Below are 26,713 nucleotides of genomic sequence, written 5' to 3' on the forward strand. Positions count from 1 at the left end.
GTCTGACATTTGTGGATATGGTTGCCACAGCAACTAAAACACATCTTATCAGTGATGGGTTGATAAGGCCTCATGAGGCAGCTGATGCTGTATGATACAGTTTAAAGGCCACTAGATGGAACCCTCAGTGAAAATTACGACGTAAAAGTTTCTTTGAATTAGCAGATCGGGGCAAAAGATTAAAAAAGTAAGGAGTGCCATCTAGTGGCCTTTTGAAATGAACAGACTGTATCATTTAACAACTGATGCAGTATCATGAGGCCTCATCAACACATTACTATATCTAACAAGCTTTGGCTCTTCTTTTGACTTACATTTTTGTGTCAGATGTACTGTCGCCAAACCAAATATTGGCTCTTCAAAAAACTTATTTTTCACACAAGCTGCTACTCCTCCCCCACACCATTACAGTCAATCTTTTCCACCCTGCCTGCACTCTCTTCTTCAACCCCCTTACTATGACTTCTTCCTGTTAGTTCACCAGCACTTGCTCTCATTACTCAGATGTTTTTCTTCACTGATATGTATTACTCTTTTCTCTTGCGCATACCTCCAACTCACCTCTACTCTCACTATACATCTCTATATCAGGAAACATTGTGGTTCATGGAGACAACTCCCTATTTGTGTCTGATGGTCTGTCCATCACCACAACACTGGATGGTGTGCTAATGCCTGATCTAATACTATTTTCTGCCATGAAAAAAAAAACACTTACTCGACTTCCTCATACAGTTCCACACTTCCGTCCTAGTATTCAACGACTGTCTTTGTCTTAACATCCTCAACTCCAATACAAGCTATGGCCTTTTTTTTAACACATCAATCATTCATTTAGACTGACTTCAAAAACTTTTTTTTTCCATATGTTCATGTAGTAATTTGTCAACAAGATCACGTTAAACGTTATTAAATTCAGATTTTTTTTGTCACCCCTGTTAAAACAAACTGATCCCTTTCACCAGCCAGGGAAATAGCCAGTGGGTTTAACTGTCTTGTGTAGGGTATGGAAGAGATTTGAAAATATATATTTTTCTGTTTAATTTTTATACACCTCAGGTGGCACCAAGTTCTGCTCTGGACAAGTCACATTTTTACCAATGTGGTGAATTGTGAGTTTCTTCTGTTTTGAGAAGTGCATTTACTGGCCACAATAGTGTGGATATTTTTAAGACAAACCAACGTTGGCTTCTTCGGTTTTGCATGTGTAAATCTGCATTTGAGGCATTCATATGCAGTCATTGGTTTGCATGGTAAGCACTGCCTTTACAACCTTAAAAAAAATGAAAACCCATCATGACCATAATTATTCTTTCAGTGGTCTGGTGAGCAATAATATAAGGAGGCTATACCTACAAGTAGAGTATAAAAAAACAACACTTTTCTGCATCAGCTATGAGAAAAATGAAACTCTTTCCAAGCATCTACAGGAACACATTTGTGACATGAGAAAGCACATCTTTCTAAACACAGAACATCAACCTCCAGGGAGCCAGGGTTCGACCGTTTCTCATTTACAGTGAAATCATTCTTCCGGTTTCCCTAAATTTAGGCCAGGCTGCCAATGAAACTAGAGACAGAGAACAAAGTCCCGTCCAGTTTTCTATTACTTAAGCACCTTTGATCGATTAGAAAATGCATAATTCAAAAGCATCTGATGGCAAGGTTGTCAGTGTCAGACACAGCGTGCATGACTGATCCTCGGCCCTGCAGTGCTGCCAGTGACGGGACCTAATTTAAACGCATTCCATTCTCTCATTTTGTTTTGTTGTAATATGTTCAGTCGGATGCATGGGACTGCTGCAGGCGGCGAATCAATAAAGAGTGTGTGTCGTCATTTTAAATTTCTGAAGCAATGACAGAAGACAGTTGAGATGGGACATATTTGTTCTTAGTTGAATACTGATACTTATAATGTAGGGTTGGGCAAACACCCAGTGGCCACATTATAAATGTAACTGTTGTAAGATTAAAGTATAATTAGGTGCCTCTTTGTTGGAATATTGCATGATTCTCTGCCCTACATAGAGCAATGGGAAGCTTGCTTCACCATTTTGGGGGAATTTCAGCAAACGGCCTCAGTTCCATGAGCGAAGGAGGGAACATCAAGCCCTGGTGGTTGGTGCTGAGCGGAGTTGACAGGCTTGGGTTAATGATATCACGCTAGGCTAGGACCAGAGTCACCAGTTTGGATTATGGAAGCAATTGGAAGCCAGTGAAGGGAGCGATGTACTGATGTGTCGAGACAAAACTTGGGATAGTTTCAGGACCGAGAAGCTGCTGGTCCCTAAATGAGTTTCGATTTCGCTTTTTTATCAATGTATTTCAACAGAATCACAATCAAACCCTAGCCAGGTAAAATATGAGCTAGTGATGGGTTAATGAGGCCTCATGACACTGCATCAGTTGTATCGCAATACAGTGTCTACATTTTAAAAGGCCACTAGATGAAACTCTCTACTTTACAATCTTTGGCTCCGATCTACAGATTAAATGAAACCAGGGAATATTTTCACGCATCTAGTGGTCTTTCTATCTGTATCATCATACATCATCAGCTGCCTCGTGAGGCCTCATCAATCCATCACTGATTCGAAAGAGAAAACACTGCACTGACACAACAATATAGACATCCAGATTTGAGTGACTTGTGGGTGAAGATGTCACTGCCGTTGTGACAAGCTTAATTCGTGGTGGAATTATGCAGAATATTTTTCCACCATTTGGCCAAAGAAAGTTTTGCATATTGTGTGGATTGTAACAAGGATCAGTTGACAACAGAGTGACAGTGCATCCCTGTTTTTGCAGGATATAGGAGACACTGAGAGGGCAACGCAGGTTGTTAGATGATGAACATTTTGGAAAAAACGTAATCAAATAAAATATTACATCTCATTGATTGCAGTGCACTCTTTTATATTGTTTTGTTTTTTTAATATAGTTGTATTATTTTTGACTGTTTTCTTCCACCATTAGCTTCGTTTCCAGCATTGACGGCATCCTGCCCATGTTCCTGGTGCTGGCCTTCATGTACACCGCATGCATGACCATCAAATCTCTAGTACTGGAGAAGGAGTTGCGGCTAAAAGAGGTCCTGCGTGCTGTCGGTATTCGGAACAGTGCCCTGTGGCTCTCCAGGTTCATAGAGAACGTTGCTCTGCTCACTGTGCCCTGTGCACTTCTAAGTGTGATGTTGAAGGTCAGTAAAACGGAGGCGCAATTATCGAAACCCAAAGCAAAGTACGAGAGGAAAAATGTGTTTTCTGATGGTCTAATTTAGTTTTTACTTCTATTATGGATACATGACACATGTTTAACTACACTACACAGATTCTCAAGTATTCCAATGTATGTTATCAACATATTTCACAGTAGGTATACTATTTCCATTAGTCTTTCCATTAGACTTCTTAAATGTATTAAATCTATAGATATAGTTTTGAGTGACATATTCACTATTGAGGCTTCCTCAGTATAATGTTTTTTAAACTACTAGATCATAAAGACTAAGCTAGTCGAAATTGCAGAGTGCAGAGGTATTTAAATGCAGTTAAGTCTAGATGAAAACACAACAATCAGATCCTATTTGCTTTGAGTTCGGTAGCCTTGGTTTGATCGGAAGAAAAGAAAAAAAAATCAAACTGCAAATCATTATGCATGATCCTTCAAATTCTACTAAATGAAGAATGCAAAACAAAACAAAAAAATCAGTCAAATTATAATCAATCACCAATTAATTGATTGCAACTTTGCTGGATTCTGTTGTGAGCCTGTCTAATGAATGTTGGAACTGACTATAATGTAATATTTCTGGGAGAAGATAGAAAGTCTTTTTGGCTTAAGAAATGAACAAAAAATGCCAGGAATCTTAAGTATTTCTTAATAATACTAATATAAAACCATTGTCCTACTTATAATAATAATCATTAATTGTATTATTATGTATACATTTTGTTTTTTGTTGAGCATCTTAAAGGGCTAGACATTCATCTATTTTCTACCACTGATTCCCGCAGCAAGGTTGCTTGGTTGCTGGAGCCTATCCCAGCATCTGAGGGCGAGGGGCGGGGGACACCCTGAACAGGACACCAGTCCGTCACAGGAAACACAAAGACACAGAGCCATACAATTATACCTAAAAACAATTCTAACGTCTTAACCCCTGTATTGTCTCTGGGTCAAGACTACTGAGACAATACAAGGGATGCTACAAAATGATTTGTTTTTGGACTGTGGGAGGACGATATGAAAACAGAAAATAAGACGAAGGCTAAAACATTATAGCATGTATTTAAAAGTAAAGTAAAACAATTTTTAAAATGAGATAGAAAAGGTTTAAAAAGCATTTGAAAGGGAGAACAAGAAGTTTTTTTTTTTTATAAAACAAGTCTTTAGTCTTTAATCATGGTGCTCTCAAGTAGTCAGGGTTCCACATATCAAAAGTACAAAAGGTTGTCTCACCTATTAGACTGGTTCTGGGGTTGAAGAGGATGTTTGAGTCAGTGAAGAGGAAGGAAAGTGATATATTGTTGGGAGGTGATAAGGTTTCATAAGGCATGTCCATGGATGCACTGGTGTGCAAAGTCAATCCTGGTGGAAACTACAAGCCAATTGATTGGAAGATCTGGGTTATATGATCTCGTCCAAGCTATACGACTATTTATCTGAGTGTATACATTAACATTATACATTAGTTTAGTGAGAGGAGAATCCTTTAAGGGTTTCTAATTTAACATCAGTGTGCAGTCTGGTACGGGTATGTTATACTAGACATGTTAAGGACAATGATAAGCTTTTCTCTTAAAAAGAAAAGACTCAAGATTTGTAATCAGTCTTCAATCGTATTAAATAAAATGCTACATTTTATTTGTTCAAAGACCCGCCTCTAAGGCTCTGGTTGATCCAGGTGCAAATCCAATATGAATAAAGCTGATATATTTGGGACATTCCAGATATAATTCTGCCAACATTAATAGACCAAAAACATCGCTCTTTAAATGTCCTTAAAATAAAGAATACATGGTGGAGAATAAAGCTGCCATTATTTATTAGTGCTGGCACTGACTAGTGTTTATTGTCATCAAGGTTATGAAATATTCAATGAGAAAATAATACTTCTAAAATAACATACTTGTTAAATGGAAAAATGTAAACCCTCAAAAGAAGAAGCAGCATGTGAGAGAATTAAAACATAAACGTACACTAACCTGTCAGCTCTAATCTCCACCCGAAGCAGAGCAAGCTGGTTATTTAATATGTGAGGATTTGACCACCAATCAAAATTTTAATGGGACCCATGACACATGAATGGCTCAAGAAATCTGCTCAGAGACTTTTGTGATATAAGCAGTTAGAGAAGATACACGTCCCATGTCCCCCCTCCCTCTAAATCCTATGCTTTATATCATAACATCTATTTCATGTTGAGGGGTGCAGAGACACTGTCTTATACCTCTACTTTAACAATCCCCCTGAAGTTGGGTTAAAACTTTTCTATTCACCGGCACAGTTCAAGGTAAGCTTATATAGCAATTTCAGTTGGGTTTTTTGCTTTTATACATTTGAATACATTGTGAAAAATTGGAATGAAATGAAACTGCTCAAACCATTAAGTTTTCTACTTTATCTTTATTTATCAGATATAATAATTCAAATGTTTTTAGTTGTTCAGATGAAAGTCACTTAAACATTAAACTGAAAAGGACTTTAAATTGAGGCAGGAAGCACTGCTCATAATACAATAAAACAGAGTCCAAAAATAATGGAAAAATGTTGTGGATTATTATTATAATGAGTTTTGTGACTCCGGGGTTTGATCAATCTAAGATGAAGATAATTAGGATCATCCAGAATGCAAAGGTCATCTGGGAATAATGTGGGTTGTGATCTGATACACAACAACATCATTCTCTCCTTGCTTTAGGTCACATCCTCTTGCCGTTGTTTGGATGCGCTGATCTATTTTGAACTTTGATTAAGAAATGTGACTTGATAATAGCTGGTATTTGAACAGCTGGTCATAATTTCCCGAGCAGCTCTAATGTGTTTTCGGGGGCCATCAACAACGTGTGCGCATTAATAACGGTAAATGGAGTTAGTGAAGAGCCTTGAAGGAGCAAGAACAATGAGTACTCAGATCATCGTCTCATTGCTAAATGCTCATTTCAAGGCCATTTCCGCCACATTAATAATACGAGCAAATAAAATGCTCATTATCATCCGGCAGTATCAGGATTAGGTGTGTAACCACAGTTCTGCCATCTGCATCCAGATAATCATCTTTTTGTATGTGACGATGCATTTATACAGTGTGGCGTACTAGTACTCCATTGCTAGAGGATCAGGATTTGATGTAGTATGTCAGTGTAGTAGTTGTGATTAGAATTATTGGTTCTCATCTGTTTTATTGGTCATCATATCTCTTATCTCTTGTTCTTTTTGGAATCATTTCACTTTTTGGTAACACTTTAGAATGGGGAACACATATTAATTATTTCTAAGCTACTTATTTATATCTGTATTAACAGGAAATTAACACTTATTATTATCCATTATAAAAAACGAACTCACACCTTTTTCAATGGAATTATGTATGGTACTGAGGATTCTCTTAATACTTGCAAATATTGGAATTTCCCCCAGTATAAAAAGACTGTTAAAGACATTATTACTAAACTACAACGTGCAAAAGTTCTTGGAATAGATACAGAAACCTGCTTTGAGAAGGTATTAATACTTTTTTTATTTCAATGATAAGGGATGAAGAAGTAAATGGTTCTGGAGTTTAATGTAGTACAACTCTAGCCGTTTTCATATATTTTTGAACTACCTTTTTCTTCTTTATTTAGCTTTGTTTTTGCCTGAACATGACCCTGCAATCGACCTCGGTTATTTTTCTTGGTCTTGACTTCTCTCAAAGCAGCTCTAGGTAGTTTGGGTACATTAATATTTTTGTACAATAATGTTTTTTTTAAAACTTGTGATGGCACATCAACTTAAAACTAGTTGAATGACTCATATACCATGACTTGATGTTTTGTGTGATTTTTATTTTCACTGTAAAAGTTCTTGAAATATGAAATATGAAATGCGTTATGACGGCATACAACCAGCGCGATATGTAGCATGTTCACACCATCCAACATATCGCGCTGGTTGTATGCCGTCATAAGGCAAATCATATTTCATTATCCACAATCTGATTCATTACCTCATCGGCATCCATCCTTCATTCAACCAATGGAAGTCTGGAAACAGAAAATCGTCCAACTGCCGCCAACTGGGACTTGGCAACTTTTACAACGTTTAGCGAGCGCTCATGGGAAATGTGGTCTCCCGTCGGGCTAAACACTACCACTGGCGTCGCTCGACTTCAAATCGCCTGGAATCGCTTTAAGGGGGAAAATACATTTATTTAATCTGGTGCAACTCCTGCTCCCTTCAGGTTCCTCCGGTCTCTGGCCAGCTCCTTCCCCTTATACATGACACTAGCCTGGATCTACTCAGTGGCCATGAGCGTCAAGAGCATAGTGACAGAGAAGGAGGCCAGACTCAAGGAGAAGTTAAAGATGATGGGACTGAGGAGCAGCATCTACTGGCTGACCTGGGGAGTGTCTAGTTCAGTGCCGCTGGCCATCAGTTCTATCCTCCTTGCACTTGTACTCAAGGTGATTCAAATAGAATCAGCAAGTGATTTCAGGTGGAATAGGCTCCAATTTTGAGGGTAAAGTTTAGGAATAATAAGCAAAAACAGTAGCAAAACAATCCCTTAAAAAAAAAGCATTATTTTGGCCAAGCAAGTCAAACAGTGGGTAGAGAAAAACACAAATTAGTCGTATGATAGTCATACTAGGTTTTTTTTATCACTCTCTTCAACTCCATTTTGCCACAGTGTTGATACATTGTGCAAAACAGATTGACATACGATTTAAATTAATATGAATCAATCAGGACATTAATGCTCCGTATTAAATAATTCCAATGTATTTTAATTAACCCTCCTTTAATTCCGTATTGTTTCTGTTATAATGAAGTCACACCCAGGGTCTGCTGTGCTGTTTCACAAGCTTTCCTGATCATAATAGAATCAATAGCAATGGCTTCATTATGCTTAAGTGCCTCTTTGCTTCAGCCTCGTGGGTGGACAATCGTGGGCTGAATTGATTTTTTTTTTTTTTTGGAAACCCTCAAAAATTGGAGCCAGGTCCTCCTTCAAGCAGCCAGAGTGAAAGAGAAACTAACTAAATGACTTCGACCTAATCTTCTTGATTGTTGCACTCAAGGCATTTGTTAGAACTCTTTTGCTCTGCAAATTTTCTTCTTCTTTTTTTTAAATAAATCACTTTAATTCCATTTTAATTACACTCTTACTGCTGGTTTTGTTTTGTCTGGTTGTTCATATGTATGTTCTTTATTTCCCCTAAATACAGTATGGCAAAGTCCTTCAATACAGTGACCCCTCCATCATCTTCATCTTCCTGCTGGTCTTCTGCCTGTCCACCATCACTCAGTGCTTCTTAATTAGCACTTTTTTCTCCAAGGCCAACTTGGCGGCAGCATGTGGCGGCCTTATCTACTTTGTCCTCTACCTGCCGCACATCCTCTGCTATGCCTGGAAGGACACTATGGGTTTTGGGGTCAAGGTTGCTGTGGTAAGTCTTTTTCTTATGGTTCTATGCAGATTATTATTATTTTTTACACATGCTCTCCTCGACAGGTTTTGAGCCAGTAAAATTAGTGCAAATACACGTTCAAATTGGCTGATATTTTATATTTAAAAAAACAGGAAAAGGTAGTCTATATCTGACACAGGTCGGTGGCAGTTGTGTACGGATAATTCCCCAAAATGTTTCTTGGCTGCCAGACTTAAACATAGACACACAAACTAGTGATGGGTTAATAAATCTTCATGAAGCATTGCCCTTATTTCAGATCCTCATAAATTTCCCTGTATGCTAGATGATATACAGTACTGCTTTAAAAAGCTTCTTATTTGAAACCGTTCATAATTTATGGGGGCGCCACCTACTGTGCTCTCAAAACAAGACACTTTGTTTCATGAAACTGCATCAGTGCAGTTTCTTAAAAACGGTCCAAATACTCACCAGTTTCAAAAGGACCGCTCAATGCATGTCAGGGCCATGTGTCATTTTGAAAAATAGAGTCAAGAATTATTCAGTTGAATCCATTAATATCTAACCCATAGATGATTACAAAACAAAATAAGAAAAGGGCATTTGACACGCTTTCCTCTGTTATGCCGACGCATTTAGATAAAAAGGATCATTACTCACCTCTAGCTGATGCCTTTTGGTGTGACCTTTGCAGCACTGCTGCTATTGTTTGTCCTTCAGCTGCAAAACATTTTCTGTCAGTTGGAAACTCTCCTTTCTGAATTTCAATCTAGTTCCAGCCAACGGCTTGTTAAGACAAACTTTTTGTCCAAGGACGTTAGTTTTAGTTAGTAACTAATTGGAAAAATCTTCAAGCAAGTCCACAGAGATGAGATGGTGGTCATAACCAAATATTTTGCGAATTACTCGTTGATCTATCCTGCTGGGGAAATCTAATTAATTTAAATTTGTTCATGTACAGTATTTCATATTTAGAAAGGTCCAGGTCCATTTTCTTGCAATTCCTTTTTTTTTTTTTTAAATAGGACTTTAGTACCATTGTTTTCTACAATTCTTTTGATGGTCTCCAATGTTTTTCTTCACACAATTCATTATGATTATCAACATAAGTGTATGTCTCCCTACATAGACTTGCATCTCTCCTGTCTGCTTGTAGTCGGGAAAAAGGTTTAAACTCTGAGGAATATTTTTCAATTTTTTGCAACTTAATTGGATTTATTCTGGCGGTGTGTCTTGTAAATATTCTCTCAAATGTGTTTTTAAGAAGCTTGTTAATGCCAGAACGTTGTAATTCCCTGTTGATGTTAATTGATATTAAAGTTGCATTGTTTCGGCTTAAATGCTTTGAAATTCATCCGGCGAATGGCAACTTCTTTTTGGCCTCATTTTTTATTCCTCTCGACGTCTGAGATTTTCCTCCCCTGTAAATAAATGGATATCCCCCTGGCCCACTAATTAGCATGAGCAATGTTCCTCTGACCGAAGCAATATCCAGTTCATCCCTGCACTTCATCACAGTCCTCTGCTTTATCAGTTCATTCTCTCGCTCTCTCCCGGCTGAAGATAAAACTTTGTTGAGAAATACAAATAAACCTCACGATGTCCTTGGTCATGCGGTTGTTAAAAGAAAGATAATTTAAGAAGTTGCTTTGAGCAGACAGATTGAAGTAATGTGTCGAATAAGAAGCACGACTGGTGCACAGATGCCGCCGGCCTTTGCTGATGCAACCCACAGTCTTTGCCCCTTTCACTATCACTCAGATGAAAGTAGGAGTTTAAATTTTTATAATGCTCCGGACGCAATACTTTAACACAACATTCTTGTAGTTTAAATACTTCTCATTACAATTAGTGATATAGCCTGCTTCAGGGATCGCTACCCACAGAAACAACCACTACTAGGTGGCAAGGGGCTGATGAAGCTTCATGAAGCAGAGACCTTCTTTTCACAGTCCACTAAGGCGCTGCACAATAAATAATAAATCAAATATATGTACCCCATCTAAGACCCTAATCTTTAAACAACAACGTTTTGAGTCAGATAATCTAATTTCCCAAACTCACCACTGTCCGTTAAGGAATCTGACTTAAGGCTGGGAACTTAGATCAGAAATTGTTTACTTGCAAGGAAGTTAAATACAGAACCTTTTAAATGAATTTTTATATTTTCACTCAAAACAAAACTGTTGTGTCACAACTTGTACTCTAGTGATAGGCTGATGAAGCATCATGAAGCTTATTTCCTGAGTCCTCTAGATGTCACTCTTTGAACTATAATCCATTGCTTTGAAAAGCTGTTGAAACCTTGCATTATTTCAAGCTGATGGCGCCCCCTACATTCTCTGAAAAATATAACACTGTTTCATGAAGCTTAATACGATCATCTTGCGATACGATTATGGAATTTTACATCTAGTGTTATTTTGACGCACCAATTCATGATTCTTAAGCTAAGAAGAACCAGAAATATTATCCAGCAGTGATGGCGATGGGAACGTTCATAACTGTAGTTCTAAAGTTTTTCGAATAAAAAAATAAATGTGTTATGTTAAATGTTTTCATTCACAGAGTTTATTATCCTGCGTGGCTTTTGGATTTGGCTGTGAGAACTTTTCCAAGTATGAGGAGCAAGGCATCGGAATCCAGTGGAGCAACATAGGCCGCAGTCCAGAAGAAGGAGGACGCTACACCTTTATTGTATCGATTGTCATGATGCTCGCAGATGCTGTCTTGTACTGGACCCTCACCTGGTACATTGAAAATGTTTTCCCAGGTGGGTCTATTGTTTAAAGGTTTAAAGATGTCATGGAAACTGTATACTTTTTTCTCTTTCAAGTCCTGAAACTAATGGGATCACCTCAGATCAACCTGTTCCTTCTCTAATTAAATAAACGTGGACTATATATTAAATAATCACTCCATCTAAAGCACACCATTCCTCCCTGGCAGTAGTTATTAAAATGTCAATAATGTTTTCCACGTTTAATCCCAGGCCAATATGGAATCCCCAAGCCATGGTACTTCCCTTTCACCAGAGCGTATTGGTGTGGAACTGCTTCAGTGGGTGAAGCTGACCCCAATTCACAGAAGGACTCCAATATGCAGAACGGTAAAGTAGCATGCAATTTTCAATTCGCACCTTGGAGCTGTGTGAGGTTTAAATCACACCCAGTGATAATAAATTGTCAGGCTTTAGAGCAGCCAATCGATGCACCAGGAAGACAGCAGTCTGAACAAAAGAGAATTAGAGCTTACCTGGTGTGTGGTACTAACCCGTGCACGGCATGTTTTATAAGGCATAAGGTTAAATGGTATATCTTAAATTTTTGGAAAATCACAAAACAGCTCAGATATGTTATTGTCTATGAATGATTTTATCTGAAAATCGATTAATTGTTTTATTAATGATTAAAGAGTGTGACCACTAAATTGCTTCACTGTAGTGTGTCGGAGACAGTGTTTCCATATGAAATACTGAGAGATTTTGAGGGGAGCAAGAAAATAAAACCAATCACTGACACAACAAAAGACTTTATCTTGTTCTGTGAACAGATGTTTACACAAATATTAGGCTACAGCGCAAACATTTAGGACGTTCCAGTTACTCTAATTTATAGTCACAAACATTAGTTAGTTAAATCCTACAGATCGGGTCTTTACAGAAGAAGAAAATGAACTAATTAATACCTAGAAAAGAGCAAACCTCAAGCTAAGTTTCATATATGATTGATAACAGGCAAACACGCCTCACTCCTCTTTTTATTGTATATGTCATGATATTTATTTCCTTTTTCACATACAGAATATCTGGAAAAATCTCCATCCAATATGAAAGCAGGGGTTTCAGTCCGAAACCTGGTCAAAATGTACAAGACGGGAAAAAAGCTTGCAGTGGATGGGCTGAGCGTTGACTTCTATGAAAATCAGATCACATCTTTTCTCGGGCACAATGGTGCAGGCAAGACTACCACGATGTGAGTCCAATTTCCCACGCTTATTGTGTTTTCGAATTTCAAGAACATTCAGAGCACTCAGTCATGTTGATGGTGCAGAAGATATTAAAGCTGTATAGAAGGAAAATAACAAACAATTTAAGGTCAGAAAAAAGCCACTGATAACTTTGTGTTATTTCTTTTTCGACTCATATTCATCATCATTACTTTTCTTCAAGATCCATACTGTACTGATAATTCATCATGAGAGCTATACTGTAGTAATATAGCTCAGTAAATCCAGATTTCTATGAATATGAAAACCGAATGTCATTATGTGTTATTTTATTTCCTCCAGGTCGATACTTACTGGACTCTTTCCACCTACATCAGGAACCGCACTTGTCAACGGATATGACATCCATACTGACATGGACTGCATCCGGAAGTATTTGGGAATGTGTCCTCAGCACAACGTTTTATTCAATGAGTATGTTTCTTAAGTTATTATGCACAATGGTAAAAGGGCCAAATATGTAATGCCTGTAACAAGTGAAAATACAAGATATTTAAGATGCACCCTCTTAAAACAAGGTTTTCGATGTTGCTCTTTAGGGGGATGTGTGTTATATCAAGAGTGTATACTTTATAACATACTTGTTACAGTTTGCAGTGTAAAATGAAATACCCTCCACAATTTATCCTCTCCTTTTCCACATCTACTCATTATTATTCTTGACTATGATCAAATGAACTTCGTTCAAAGACTAATGGCGTCAATCTAAGAACATTTTGGAGTTTTCTTCAAATTTCCGCTCTTTTCCCTCCAACTTGAAGTGATTAACTGCTGCCAGACCATGGCTTCCATAACAATTATGGCTAAGCACCAGCAAATGACTGCCATTAATATGGAACCCGAGAGTGGAGCCTCACATATCCAAAGGAACATGAGCACCTTTAAAACACAACCTTCCTGAGAAAAAAGTTAACTTACATCAAATAAAGTTTTTGACGGTTTTGATTAAATCAGCGGAACTCAATAATTCTCTCCTTAGTTTTTTTTAACTTGTTTCAATTACTGATTTTAAACTTCAAACTTTGATTATGTCTTTAAATTGCCCAAATGATTGCACCTATGGTTGAAATATCATCACACCCTTGTCAAAGTTTGTATCACACCAGTGTTTGTCATTCAACTTTTTTCATCAGTGGTTGCCATAAGTCTTTTTCTGCACCTGTCTTGTGTGTCCTTCATACCACAGCCAGGAATTCTCGATGGTTGTTTTCCTGCTTTGTCCCGGCACATCCATTTTCAACAAAAAATAGCATCTCACCTCTCAGGCTCTTAAAAACACTATTTTAGTTCTTGTTCCATTCAAGTCCACTTTTACTTGCTCCCAGGCCTTTTTGTTAGAGCCACTGAAGCACACATCTTAATGAAATGATTAGTCCTAGTAACACTAATGTCATCTTTAAAAACATGCAATATATTTTTCACCACCCCTTTAAAGGTTTGAATCTGACTTTGTCTTGTATTTTTATTGTTACCTTAATTCATTCATGTATTAAATGAGCACCTAATTAAAATACATTAAAAGTGCAAAAACGATTGATATTTAGATATTTAGCTACGTGTCTTTGTCAGGTGAATTCAGGTGGAAGTGTTTCAAGATAATCTCATGTGAGAATTGTAGTGATGGAATTCCCATTGTGTTATTTTTGTATTGTGTACAAATTTGGTTATTATTAATCACTCTGCTGGTTTCACAGCTCTGCTTCGAGCCAATTGTAACAAAGCGTCTTAATATGCATGAGGAAAGTGCCTGTAGAGCATACTAGATTAAGCTTGATCATCTTTCTGTATACAAATCAATTATTGGTCTTTTTGAACATATTCTTCCGAGAAATTCTTAAATATTTGAATTGAAAAAAAAGGAACTCAGATAAACATAAACAACGCTACTAAAATAATGGCTGTCTCTCCCTAAATGTTGCTGGTTCTGGCAGTAAAGCTGATATTTGTGGGTAAATTCATGTAAATAAATCCCCTTCATGACACCATATAATTAATAATAAATTATGTTAGTAATCAAATATTTAAAAAGCATTATTCTTAAAGGAATCCAGTATAACAAAGGAAAAGACTAAGTAAACTCCTTGGTATTTCTGATAACATTCATGTCATCTATAACTTGTGTGGCCAGGCCGACTATAATCCATTAGTTGACTTCACAGCAGCTTGCAGTTATTCTGCGTTCATCCCCTTTTTAAGTCAGTGACAACATGTTGCAAAGCATTCCACTACACACCTCTTTGTTATGTCTCGTTTTATTATTTAGTCATAAACATCTACATATGTAACACATTTTCTAATCACTGTTTGCAGGCTGACGGTGGAGGAACACATCTATTTCTACGCTCGGCTGAAAGGACGCAGCAAAAAAGAGGTTAAGACGGAGATGGAGCAGATGATAAGGGATGTGGGTTTGCCACATAAAAGGAAGGAAATGGCCAAAAACCTGTCAGGTGTGCACTTCTATGCGTTTGTGATATTTCTGTCCGTTATTATTTATACCACCTTCGTCCTGGCTCGGCTCCGAACAGCCGCTTCTGCGTGGATGTTCAGGCGAGCTGTAAGTGTGTCACAGGTTATGAGTCGTTGTCAGAGTTGGGCGTTGAAATATGACTTCCCTGGCTGATCTATGCTGGCATTTCCACTACATTAGTGCCTCATAGGATGTGAGTGCCGAGGAAGTCAGCAAGAATGAAAGAAGGAATCACTCAAGTTATGGGTGTCCTCTCTTCATATATCATGTATCATATCAAGCAAAAGACAACGGAGCGTGAAAAAGGTGGCTTCAGACTCCGTTTGATGAGCATTTACCATGTGACATTTGGTCCAAATCTAATACGTACAATCTAATACTTGCCAATGTTTATTGAAACCAGATATCCAATAATATCTGAGTGAGATGGCTGAACAGGAAAACAAAACAAAATATGAACTCCTCAGTCCAAATAAACAAGACAGAGGTATTTGGAGAATATGAAGAAAGCGTTTTATTGGTCTGTCATGATGGCAATAAAAGCCAAATATAATATAATACAACTCTATGAAGAGGTGTGCATTGTTTGAGCAGACTGCTACCAAAAAAATACATATTAATATTTTTATTATATAAACCATGACACTATTAAATACCAATATTTATATATTTCGAGAAAACAGATTATTATGCACTGCTGAAGTCAATTCCATAACAAACAATAATAAATAGAATACGGTATAAACACCAGTAATCCCCACTGTAATAGACTAAAACTAAAAGAAAAAAGGATATTAATATGAAGGTAAAATGTTAACTGGAACTGCAATAATAATTCTATTTCATTCTATAAGAGAAATAATAACATTTGGATTGCAATTGAATGCTTAGATTCTGACAATGCTTAGATGTTTAGTCAAATATTATATCAACACAGAATAGATCAAGGATGTCAAAATAAAAGGCTCCGAAAAACATCCATAAGTAGAATTAAAAATAAACCAAAAAGATACAAAAACACTCTAGGTTTTGTACTTTTTAAGTTTTAAAGAAAAACATCAAGTGTAACACAAGTAAAAATATTTCTCTGATGTGCCATTACTGAATAACAGCTGTTAGACCCAAGAAAAAAAATGTGTTTAATTATAAATGACAATACAAATCACACATTTTGTTTTTCATCCTAAAAGAAATAGATCTGGGAACATACCCATTAATCTGGTTTGAGAGACAACTACATAAACAATATTTAATCAAGAAAAATTGGAATATAATTTGTCTGACATTATCTTCTTAAACCAAAGATGAACAACAAACTAAACATTAACATTTCGAGTAAACAAACAAAAGGAACACTTTATTAAACTTATTTGAACTCATGACACAGAGTTACCTGAACCGACTCCGTAGCAAAGTACAAATATAGATCATTTTCAAGTAACACCCCCCAAAGTACTGAGATAAAGGTACAGTAACACCTTAAATTACTTTCCATCTCTGATCACAGTAGTAAAGAAGTCACACCTTTATATGTGTATGTGATCGTGGTAGAAAGGGAAATCATTAATATCACCACGGACACTAAAATTAAACTACCAATCAAGGGCCTTAAATTCCAGTCATAAATGACCGAAATACAAGCAAGACACCAGACTCGCTCTACGATTTGTGCAGGATGGCCATTAAATCAGCTGTGAGAAACTACACTGGAAAGCTATGAATTTCACATCGAGCACCCGTCCTCACAACTTGTACCCCCCACACTCTCCCATCAACCTTTACTGACCCTGACGACCTGTATCTCATTTTGTCCTATTTGGAAGCTCAGTATGGGAATGTATGGGAAGTACCCATCCAACTCCTCAACCTCATGTTTTACCGGCCCTCAACTTTAGATTACCTTTGACAAACCAAACTACTACTTCTAAAAGCACACTTGTTGTGATAAATCATTTGGGATTGTCATAGAAATGATTGGATTATTGATGTGAATTTTTTTTCTAACAATAGTTCCTCTTTCAGGTGGGATGCAGAGGAAGCTGTCGGTGGCGATTGCATTTGTTGGAGGATCAAAAATAGTCATCTTGGATGAACCCACAGCTGGAGTGGACCCTTATGCCCGACGGAGCATCTGGGATCTTCTTTTAAAATACAAGCAAGGTTTGTGAAACACATCTCAGTGACACTGACCACATCCTAGATTTCTGCCAATCAGTGTAACTTTGAAACTTTTCTGAACGAGACTCAAATGGTCCAAGTAGAAGAATAATTACCATAATGAACTGCCCACTTTTTTTTTTTTGCCTTGCTCAATGTGACACTCATTTGGTGGAGGAGAGAGATTATAATTTGTACTTTAACAGATTGGAATGGGAGTGAGGAGAAGTAAATTAAAAGGGCTTTTAAGTGACATTGCTATTTAAGAGAGTTGTAATTGTGAGTGAGTTCGTCACCCTCCAGGCCGTATATACTTGATGCTGTAGGCTGGATTGGACACTCAACAGATGTCTTAATGTTTAATGGACATCGAGTCACATTTTGCCCTCACAAGTCGTTAGATTTTCTCTTTAGTCAGGTCCGTCTCTCCTATTCAGAGGTGGAAGAGTTGTCGAACATTTTGATTATTTATTCCGCTCTCAGCCTCTTGGTTATAGCATTCTGAATTAGATATTGAATAATATATTTCTTCTTTTCAATTCCTTTGATGGATTACAAAAAAGTGTTGCTAATTAATGTGACATGGAAACTTCCAACTATCCAATAACATGCATTTTGCAGCAGTTTAAATTTTGTATCGAAAAGGTGTATTATCGCTGTAAAAGGCTTTAATAATGTTCGCTTCAGTAGATCGCTTACAACCAAGCGATTTAGAGTTATTGTATGCAGGCAGAGGAGTTTTAGACATGTTTAAATGTAGTTAAAGGTTCACCAAAACGGCTCAGCTTGAAATGAATGGCAAAATTGAACAATAATGGTATTTTAAGATGTTTTTCAGAAAGCAATAGAGACTGTGAATGGCAGGAACTGCTCTTAAAAATGGAGGTGGGAGGGAATATTTGAAAGCAAGAAGCGTTTCTTGTGGTGAATAGGAACCATTTTCATTTTTGTTTTCATTTTGAATCATGCACATAAGAAAGTGAAATTCGAAAGCCTTTACCGATAGTGTAATATTTCATACTATTTTCTTTTTGGGAGGCAGCTTGAGCCCACACTTCCCTCTGCCCAGAACAGTCAAAGGGGTCTGCTATTCAGGGTATACTGACTCAAACCATTACAATTAGATATTTAAATATTTGGGGATATACATCACATTAACAGTAGTGATTTGTTGATGAGGCGTCATGATATTACATCAGTTGTATCATGATTCAGTGTATCAATTTTGAATGGCCACTAGATGTCTCTCTCTAATTTATAATATTTGGCTCCGATCTACTAATTCAATGAAACCTGGCATCATTTTCACTGAGGGTGTCATCTAGTGGTCTTTAAACTGTATCACGATACAAGCACTATTCATTCTTAGAGATGTACATGTATTTAAACAAATGGATTATTTGCCCCAAACAACACTGAATATATGAAGATTGTTATACAAATGATAGGTTGATGGAAATCTCAAATCCAGTCTCCAGTTCAGAGTACACTTAATCTACTCTGTATTAATTTTCTTTAAACAGCTATTCGAGATGAGCTAATAAAGCTTTATGAGGCCTTGTCCTAGTCTTAAGAAGTTGGTACATGACACACTAAGTTAAAAAAATGATGTTAAGTTTTAATAGAATAACTTTTCAAAGTGCTGATGGGTTGATAAGACCTCATGATAGCGTATTGTTTGTATCATAAAACTGTGTTTTGATTTCAAAAGGCCACCAGATGGCACTCTCTACTTTACAACTTTCAATAAAACCTGGTACCATGATACAGCATCAGCTGCTTCATGAGGCCTCATCAACCCAATGCTAGCTTAAAGTAATAGATTGTAGAGCAGACAGTGACATCTAGTGGGCTCTAATATTGAGGACAATGCTTCATGAAGCGTCATCAGCCCATTATGCCACTAAAATAACAATGGCCCATCAGAGTCCTGAGCTCAGTTGTCTTCAGATTCATTTCAGCGAATGACAGCGATCAAGAAAACCTGATTTTCTGCTCGACTTTGCTGTACACCGAGCAACTACCATAAATTTACCTGAACACGACCCACTCCATCTGATATATTGCGGTGTGCTGTAATGCACCATGCTGTACCATAAATCAGAGTACCTCGGAGGACCTTCTGCAGTCTAAACACATTTATTTTTCTCCCAAGTCACAGGTGATGCTGTACTTTTGATTATTATTTTTTTTATGCTTTACCTTTTGTAGTCTGCGACAAATCACGTCAAATAAAGGCACTCTCTGTCCAAGTGGAGGGAAGATCTTACTTACTTTCCATACATACTCAAATGCTTTATACAACTCAGTTCATTAGTTAGTTCACTGACCTGATAAAGCAAAACTGTAAAGGGAGATCGTGTTGGACAGAGGCATCCTGTGTTTTGTTTGTTGTTGTTTTCAGAGCTATCTAAGTATCTAGAAATAGCTGTATATATCTATAGATATATAGATATCTATAGATATATATATAGATATATATAGATATACAGTACTGTGCAAAAGTTCTAGGCAGGTTTTAAACCCAAACCATGCTGTTAACTAAGAATGCTTTCAAAAATGGAAGAGTTAACGGTTTATTTTCATCAATTAACAAATTGCAGAGAATAAACAGAAGAGAAATTTAAATCAAATCAATATTTGGTGTGACCACCCTTTGCTTTTTGAACAGCATCAATTCAATTCAACACTTTTTTGAAGGAACCCGGCTGGTAGGTTGTTCCAAACATCTTGGAGAACTAACAACAGTAGATGAAGGCTTTCTCAAATTCTTCATGTAATCCCAGACAGACTCTGAGATCAGGGCTCTGTGGGGGCCATACCATCACTTCCAGGACTTCTTCTACATTGAAGATATTTCTTAATGACTTTGGCTCTATGCTCATGGTTCTGCTGCAGAATAAATTTTGCAAAGAACCTCCACCATGTTTTCACTGTTGCCTTTAGACACTCATTATTGTAGCGCTCTCCAGCCCTTCGGCGAACAAACTGCCTCCTGCTACAGCCAAATATTTCATTTTGATTCATCAGTCCAGAGCACCTGCTGCCATTTTTCTGCACCCCAGTTTCTATGCTTTCGTGCATAGTTGAGTCGCTTGGCCTTTTTGGCTGCAACTCTTCCATGAAGACCACTTCTGGCCAGACTTCTCAGACTGTAGATGGGTGTACCTGGGTCTCACTGGTTTCTGCCAGTTCTGAGGTGATGGCACGGCTGGACATATTCTGATTTCTAAGAGAAATAAGCTTGATGTGTCTTTCACCTGCTGAACTAATTCTGGCCGACCACTGCGTCTACGATCCTCCTCGTTGCCCGTTTCTTTGTGCTTCTTCAAAAGAGGTTGAACATCTTTAAACCCCAGTCTGCTTTGAAATCTTTGTCTGAGAGAAACCTTGCTGATGCAGTTTAACTACCTTGTGTCTTCCCATGGTGTATGACCTGTGGCATGAAACTGTCTTCTACAACATCAGCTTGGTAGCAGAGTTTTGCTGTTCCTCACCCAGTTTTTAGCTACACAGCTGTATCTTTTTCTCTTCATCACTGTGTTTCAAATCACTTGTGAAATTGATGATCATTGGCACCTGTTTGGCATAATTGGTTGATCATACACCTCACTAGAATCTTACAAAACCCCATACTTTATGCAAATGTGCCTATAAGAATTGATGCTAGTTTGAAGGCAAAGAGTAGTAACAACAAATATTGATTTGAATTAGATTTCTCTTTTGTCCGCTCACTTTTCATTTTGTAAATTGATACAAATAAACAATTATTATTTATATTTTTGAAAGCATTTTAGTTAACAACATTTTTTCACACCTGCCTACAACTTTTGCACAGTACTTTATATATATATCAATATATATCTATATAGATATATATATCTATATATATATCTATATAGTATGTTTCGAGTTGTGAGACAAAGGAGTACTTCCATTTATTTCCTGGAGACCTTGCTATAAAGACTTAAGGGACTAAGTTTCCTTTAATATCTCTCAAAATCAAGATACTGTTTCATGAAGCTTCATCGACCCATCGCTTATTTTCCTGTCATAATTGTATCTCCCTGTGCTGGACACGTACGTCGCTGAAGTGAACATGATACTCCTGCCTCATTGTAAAAATAAGTGTTTAGTTAGAACAACACAAATTATTTAACAACCAGCTTAAATTAACTGAGTATTATCGACAACAAGAATTATACAAGCTTTTGTCCATATAATATCTATGGAACAGACATCATGCTCTTCTTTCTTCAGATTTTTTACCTGATACATTTCAGGTTAATTACTTTGTTCAATTATCTGAATTCATGGAGAGTGCAGCACCATGGACACGCTGCGCTGCCTCTTCAGATGCTAATTACTTTGTTATCTGACACAGCAGGACTTGAAAGATTTGGAACACCGTAAATGACCCAACACGGTTCCTTAATGTTTTCGTTTGCGCTCAGCATGACGTCATACTAATCAAAAAGGGAAAAAATAAATAAATAAAATGAATACATGATAATCATGAGGTGTCTGTCTTGCCTACGTTCTATACACACCATTCTCTCCCTTCAGATCTTGGCTCTAAACATCTACAGAATAGAAATTGTATGGTTTGTTCACTCACCAAAACCCTGGCAATGTCATTTATGAACTGAAACAATCAAAGAAGAACAGTTTGAACTCAATTAAAGGAAATGCCTCAAACAGATCCATTGCATATTGACATCTTTTCTTTGTTTTCAGGTCGCACCATTATTCTGTCAACACACCACATGGACGAGGCAGACATTTTAGGCGACCGCATTGCCATCATCTCCCACGGGAAGATGCGCTGCTGTGGTTCATCGCTGTTTCTCAAAAAGTGCTTTGGCAGTGGCTATTACCTCACTCTGGTTAGAGAGGGGACAATGAAGATGGCTTCTCAGCGCCAGGGGATCATACACAGTGAAGACAAAAAGGTTTGATTGCACCAACTAGTCAGATTCCTAAAACCTTCCTTTTTTTCCATAAAATGTTTTATTTTCCATTGAAGTAAAGGGGAGTGGCAAAAAAGTTCATATTGTTTTAGGATAGGAGATAGAGAAATCAAAATAATACACAACAGGTCTTTATCGATCCCTCTTGCTACTCATTATTGCAGATTATTTTGTTCAACAGGAAACGCAAAAGGCGAGATTTTGTTTTTCTTTTATAGTCTTGTGAAGAGACACAAGCGACACTCAGCACAGCAAGGCTGTTATAACAATGAAAGAAGATTATTGAACCGGGAATACGTTATGAAAAGAATATATTTTGAACCCGGAAAAAATCAATTGAGAAGTGGAGTCATGGCTCCTCCCTACCTGTCTGAACCTGACAGAAGAGCCATGAGAGAATCCCTAGTGTTTATTGATTTACAACTCGTAGTGCGTCAGCGAAACCCTAATGAGTTTAAATGAAGTTGTTCCGATTCATGGATTATTTTCGAATGTTAGTCTCATTATTCACTTTCTTTGAGTATGGAGTGAATCCTCCCACAGCTGATGAAGTGGACTGAGGTTGTTAAACTCCTTTAAAGTCAGTTGTGTGTGGTGGTTATTATTACTCAGGCTATGGCTAGTCTTAACATTCGTTGCCTGGCTTCTCATCCTTTAACGCACAAATTAAGTCCCTAAAAATAGGAGGTAAAGCCTACACTCTGAATGAGACTACTTGTCACCGGGGAGATGAGGGGGTGGTGAGAGAACGAGGGGTATTTGTCCCTCACTCTCCATTGGGCCTTCACTCACAGTCTGAATCAATGGGAACGAATGAACAAGATGCAGCGGAGCCAGCAGGACGGCGGCAATTATCATTAGTCTGCTGGCTCATGGAGGTGTTTGCCATCATTTGTGGCGAATTAAGAAATACACATGCAGCAACTGCTTAACACAGAGAATAAACGACACCTATTTACTGTGCAAAACATGTAATTACTAAAGTATTTATCAACAAAACTCCACATTTTCCTTTTATTACATTTTTCTGCATTAGAATACATTAGAACTGCTCTACTTATGGTTAATAGTTTGATTCAATGACTAATACTGTTGAATATAGGTGTCCGAAATCAGTTAATGCCTCCATTTGGTTTACTCCTAGAAGAATTATGTTATATTTGACTCTATTTTTAGCTCAATGTCAGATGGACTATGCTCCAAATCCCTGCATGTCCCTGTTCAAGATGAACTCCATGCAGATTTATGTAGAATAGTTAAGGTCAATGTCGGCCATAATTTGATAGAAAGCAACACAGTCAAGGAGACACTGCTAATCTTTCTAAGTGTGCCAGACTGATGACACAGTTTTAATCCAATTGTGATTAGCAGGAGAAAGACCTTCCAGAGAGGAACACAAGTCCTGACGGCAGCCATTGCAGGACTTATGCTGAGCCCTCAGGTACACCTTCTTGTTTGCCTTTCACTGGTATAAAAATACTGCTGTCAAGAATACCTCAATCAATTCTACTGCATGGTGAAAATAAATCAAATCTCGCATCTTAATTATTAATGTAAAATGAGAACATTTCAGACTATCGTTGTTGAAAGCTTAGGTTACCATGTGCTGGCTTTAATTTGGTTGCAGTTTAGCTGAAAATATCTAGAATGCCTGTATTGAGGAGGGGAAGCAGTTGCCATGGTTCCTGTGTGGTCATGAGTTTTTTTATAGGCAAACTACTTAGTCTTTAACTAAATAAATAACATTTCCTCAGCAGTCGTAGTCAAGGGCACAAACCACCCGGAATCAATCCTGCAGTAGATGTTGTTGAATGCAATTATCATTATACTTAAATGGCAACTAATGTGTTGAGTTAAGTCAGTTTGTGTCTGTTTGTACAGAGCACTTTATTACTTTATATACTTACATGAGGAAATGTGCTGAAGCCCCGTCCACTGGAAAACACTTTGTTTGTCTTGAGATGATATCTTGTTAATCATAACCACGTCCACTCTGCTGTGATTGGTCAAGCATCAAGGCTTGTCACCTCGTATGACCAATCCCGGAAGCCTCCACCTCCAAGGTACTCAATGTATTAACAAAGCGGGGCGTGATTACAGCTGGCTGAAGGAGTGAGGCCATTATTATGTCATAATGGACTCCGCTCTCGTAACCTCACATTCGTCGAGGTTTTTGGACAGGGGAGAACTTTATGAAGTGATCACTTTAAACCATCAACATGATGAGGGAATTACTGCATCTTGGAGAGGCTTTTTGATACAGGTCAGTGAGTCAGGAGAGTTGGGGTTTCATGTTATTTGCTTTTTAATATGTGCTAGTTATAGTTGCCATTTCCTCTTAGTTGCCTTACTGCACCTGAAAGGGATTAAGTACAAGGATGATAATTACTAGGGTAATAATCACAATTACCGCTCCTGAAAAGGATGAGAACGAAGTAAAGCCTATAACTAAGATCGCTGGTTCGTTTTGTCTGGACAACAGCACCCATGAAAAGACTATCAGAGAGAGGGTGAATTCTTCATAAGGCAGCAAAGGCGTGGGATGCTGTGCTGCAGTAATTATGTATGAGAGGTTCCGGATCAATAATGGATGGTTTTGCAACACTGTTCTGATTGATTCTCTCTAAGACCAGATGTCAGGATGGATGAACGAGGAGAATTATGTCGACTGATGTTTTTCATTATATTTAAAGGTCAGGTGAATTTGGAATGTATTGCCTTGTTGTTTTTGTTTGAGTACAGCAAAAAACTTTCACTGTTTGTTGATGTTGTTGTTTGACTTCTGAAGCATTTGTGTCATGCGATATCTTCATCTCGCAGACTTGACAGCGGTGGGTCAGTTGGTGCAGCGCCACGTCCCTCAGGCAGTCTTCTTGGAGTGCATCGGTCAGGAGATCACCTTCATCTTGCCCTATGGAGGAGCCAGAGATGGAACGTTTGCCCTACTCTTCCAGGAGTTGGATCTAGCAATGGCTGACCTTGGTCTGACCAGTTATGGCATCTCTGACACCAGCCTGGAGGAGGTACGGTTGCGTTGGATTGATGTTAACAAAAAGGCCCTTGAATATATTTATTCTAGTTTGTTTGCACACATACACACATCTTTAGAAGAAAGTACTAATAATTCGAGATCACAGGCTTCATTGGTGTAACCGATGCAGCAGATTCACTTTTTAAATTAGCACAATTTAAACCTGTCAATTAACCATATTATTCCAGTGGATGTCAATCTCTACACTAAATCTATTGCTTTGACAGCTTTTTTAACATCATCACAAAGCTTCACTAGTACCTCACATTTCATCTGGTTTCATTTCGCATAGAACAAATTTACTCTAGTAGTTGGTAATTACTATCAGTTGTAAGATTAAGAGGTTAATTGTGTGTTGTTGACAAAATTAAACCATTTTAAAAAACACAATCATAACCATCACTTCAAGAGTTGATGGATAGATACTTGAGAGGAAATAAGCTCTTTCAATTGATAAAAAAATTGATGATATGTAAGATCAATTTGATGATAAAACTTAAGGTAAAATATTAAGTAATCCAACTGGCATCCATTTCAACAGGCGTCTGAAAGGGTCTAAGAGGGGGTTGTGTACTATAGAGCCACTCCAAGAAGCTGTTATCACAATGTTTACAATATCACAGAGCTACACATATTTATTCATGAGGTATTTTTCTTTACACACAACTAGACTAGTTTCATGAAACAGTACAACAGAAGGTTTCCATGAATTGTGAAGCATTTTCCTGATTTTGATCTAGTGATGGGTTGATATTGCATCAGCTGTCTCATGTGGCCACGTCAACCCATCAGTACTTTGATGTCTAATTTTTGGCTTTAAGGAAATAAACCATCAACTGAGCTGGGAAGTCATAATAATAATAATAATAATAATAATCTCTATTTATATAGCGCCTTTCTAGACCAGGGTCACAAAGCATGAAGCTCCATTAAGATTATAGAGCAGATAGTGTCATCTCGTGGCCTTGAGGACACTGTTCTAAAACCTTGTTGGCTTAGAGTTGAATACAGTATGGAATAATGTCAATATTGGTATTCAATTTCATCTTTGTTTCAAATAAAATATGTGTCAATTTCATATTCACAGCTACAGAATTAATGATATTCTCTCCACCAGCTAAATTCTGAGGATCCACCAAATCGTCACAGATTTGTTGAAAAAGCTCTTTGCCATTTGAAAGTCATTGACAGAATGTGGAACTTGTAAATGAGCTCAAAAAAGAACGACAGTCCAAACTATCATCTGCACTAGGAATTAGACATTCATGCCTGAAGGCAACCTGAATAATTCCTTTTGACGTTCTCAGAATTGAGACACGTTGTGGTTATTTAACACCCAGTCCTCTTTTAAGTAAAACTGTTACTGAATGCTGCAGGAAGTAAAAAGTAAAGGATATTGAACGATGTCATGCACTTGCTTAAGATCATTAATCATTCAAGTATT

The 26,713-nt window shown here is 37.5% G+C and overlaps 1 protein-coding gene across 1 annotated transcript in view; it reads left to right on the top strand.

Moving 5' to 3' along the window:
- LOC148082304 (phospholipid-transporting ATPase ABCA1) overlaps positions 1-26,713 on the top strand; it is a 148,069-nt gene that overhangs the window by 33,989 nt on the left and 87,367 nt on the right. Inside the window, exons 14-24 of the mRNA XM_087789468.1 lie at positions 2,977-3,199; positions 8,430-8,651; positions 11,202-11,406; positions 11,626-11,742; positions 12,436-12,607; positions 12,924-13,055; positions 14,952-15,091; positions 17,134-17,271; positions 22,006-22,220; positions 23,610-23,679; positions 25,059-25,261. Of these exons, the coding sequence (XP_087645594.1) occupies positions 2,977-3,199; positions 8,430-8,651; positions 11,202-11,406; positions 11,626-11,742; positions 12,436-12,607; positions 12,924-13,055; positions 14,952-15,091; positions 17,134-17,271; positions 22,006-22,220; positions 23,610-23,679; positions 25,059-25,261 (1,837 nt within the window). The remainder of the gene's footprint in view (positions 1-2,976; positions 3,200-8,429; positions 8,652-11,201; positions 11,407-11,625; positions 11,743-12,435; positions 12,608-12,923; positions 13,056-14,951; positions 15,092-17,133; positions 17,272-22,005; positions 22,221-23,609; positions 23,680-25,058; positions 25,262-26,713) is intronic.

The sequence above is a fragment of the Callionymus lyra genome, chromosome 4 (assembly GCF_982586985.1).
Source record: "Callionymus lyra chromosome 4, fCalLyr1.hap1.1, whole genome shotgun sequence".
NCBI classification, from domain to species: Eukaryota; Metazoa; Chordata; class Actinopteri; order Syngnathiformes; family Callionymidae; genus Callionymus; species Callionymus lyra.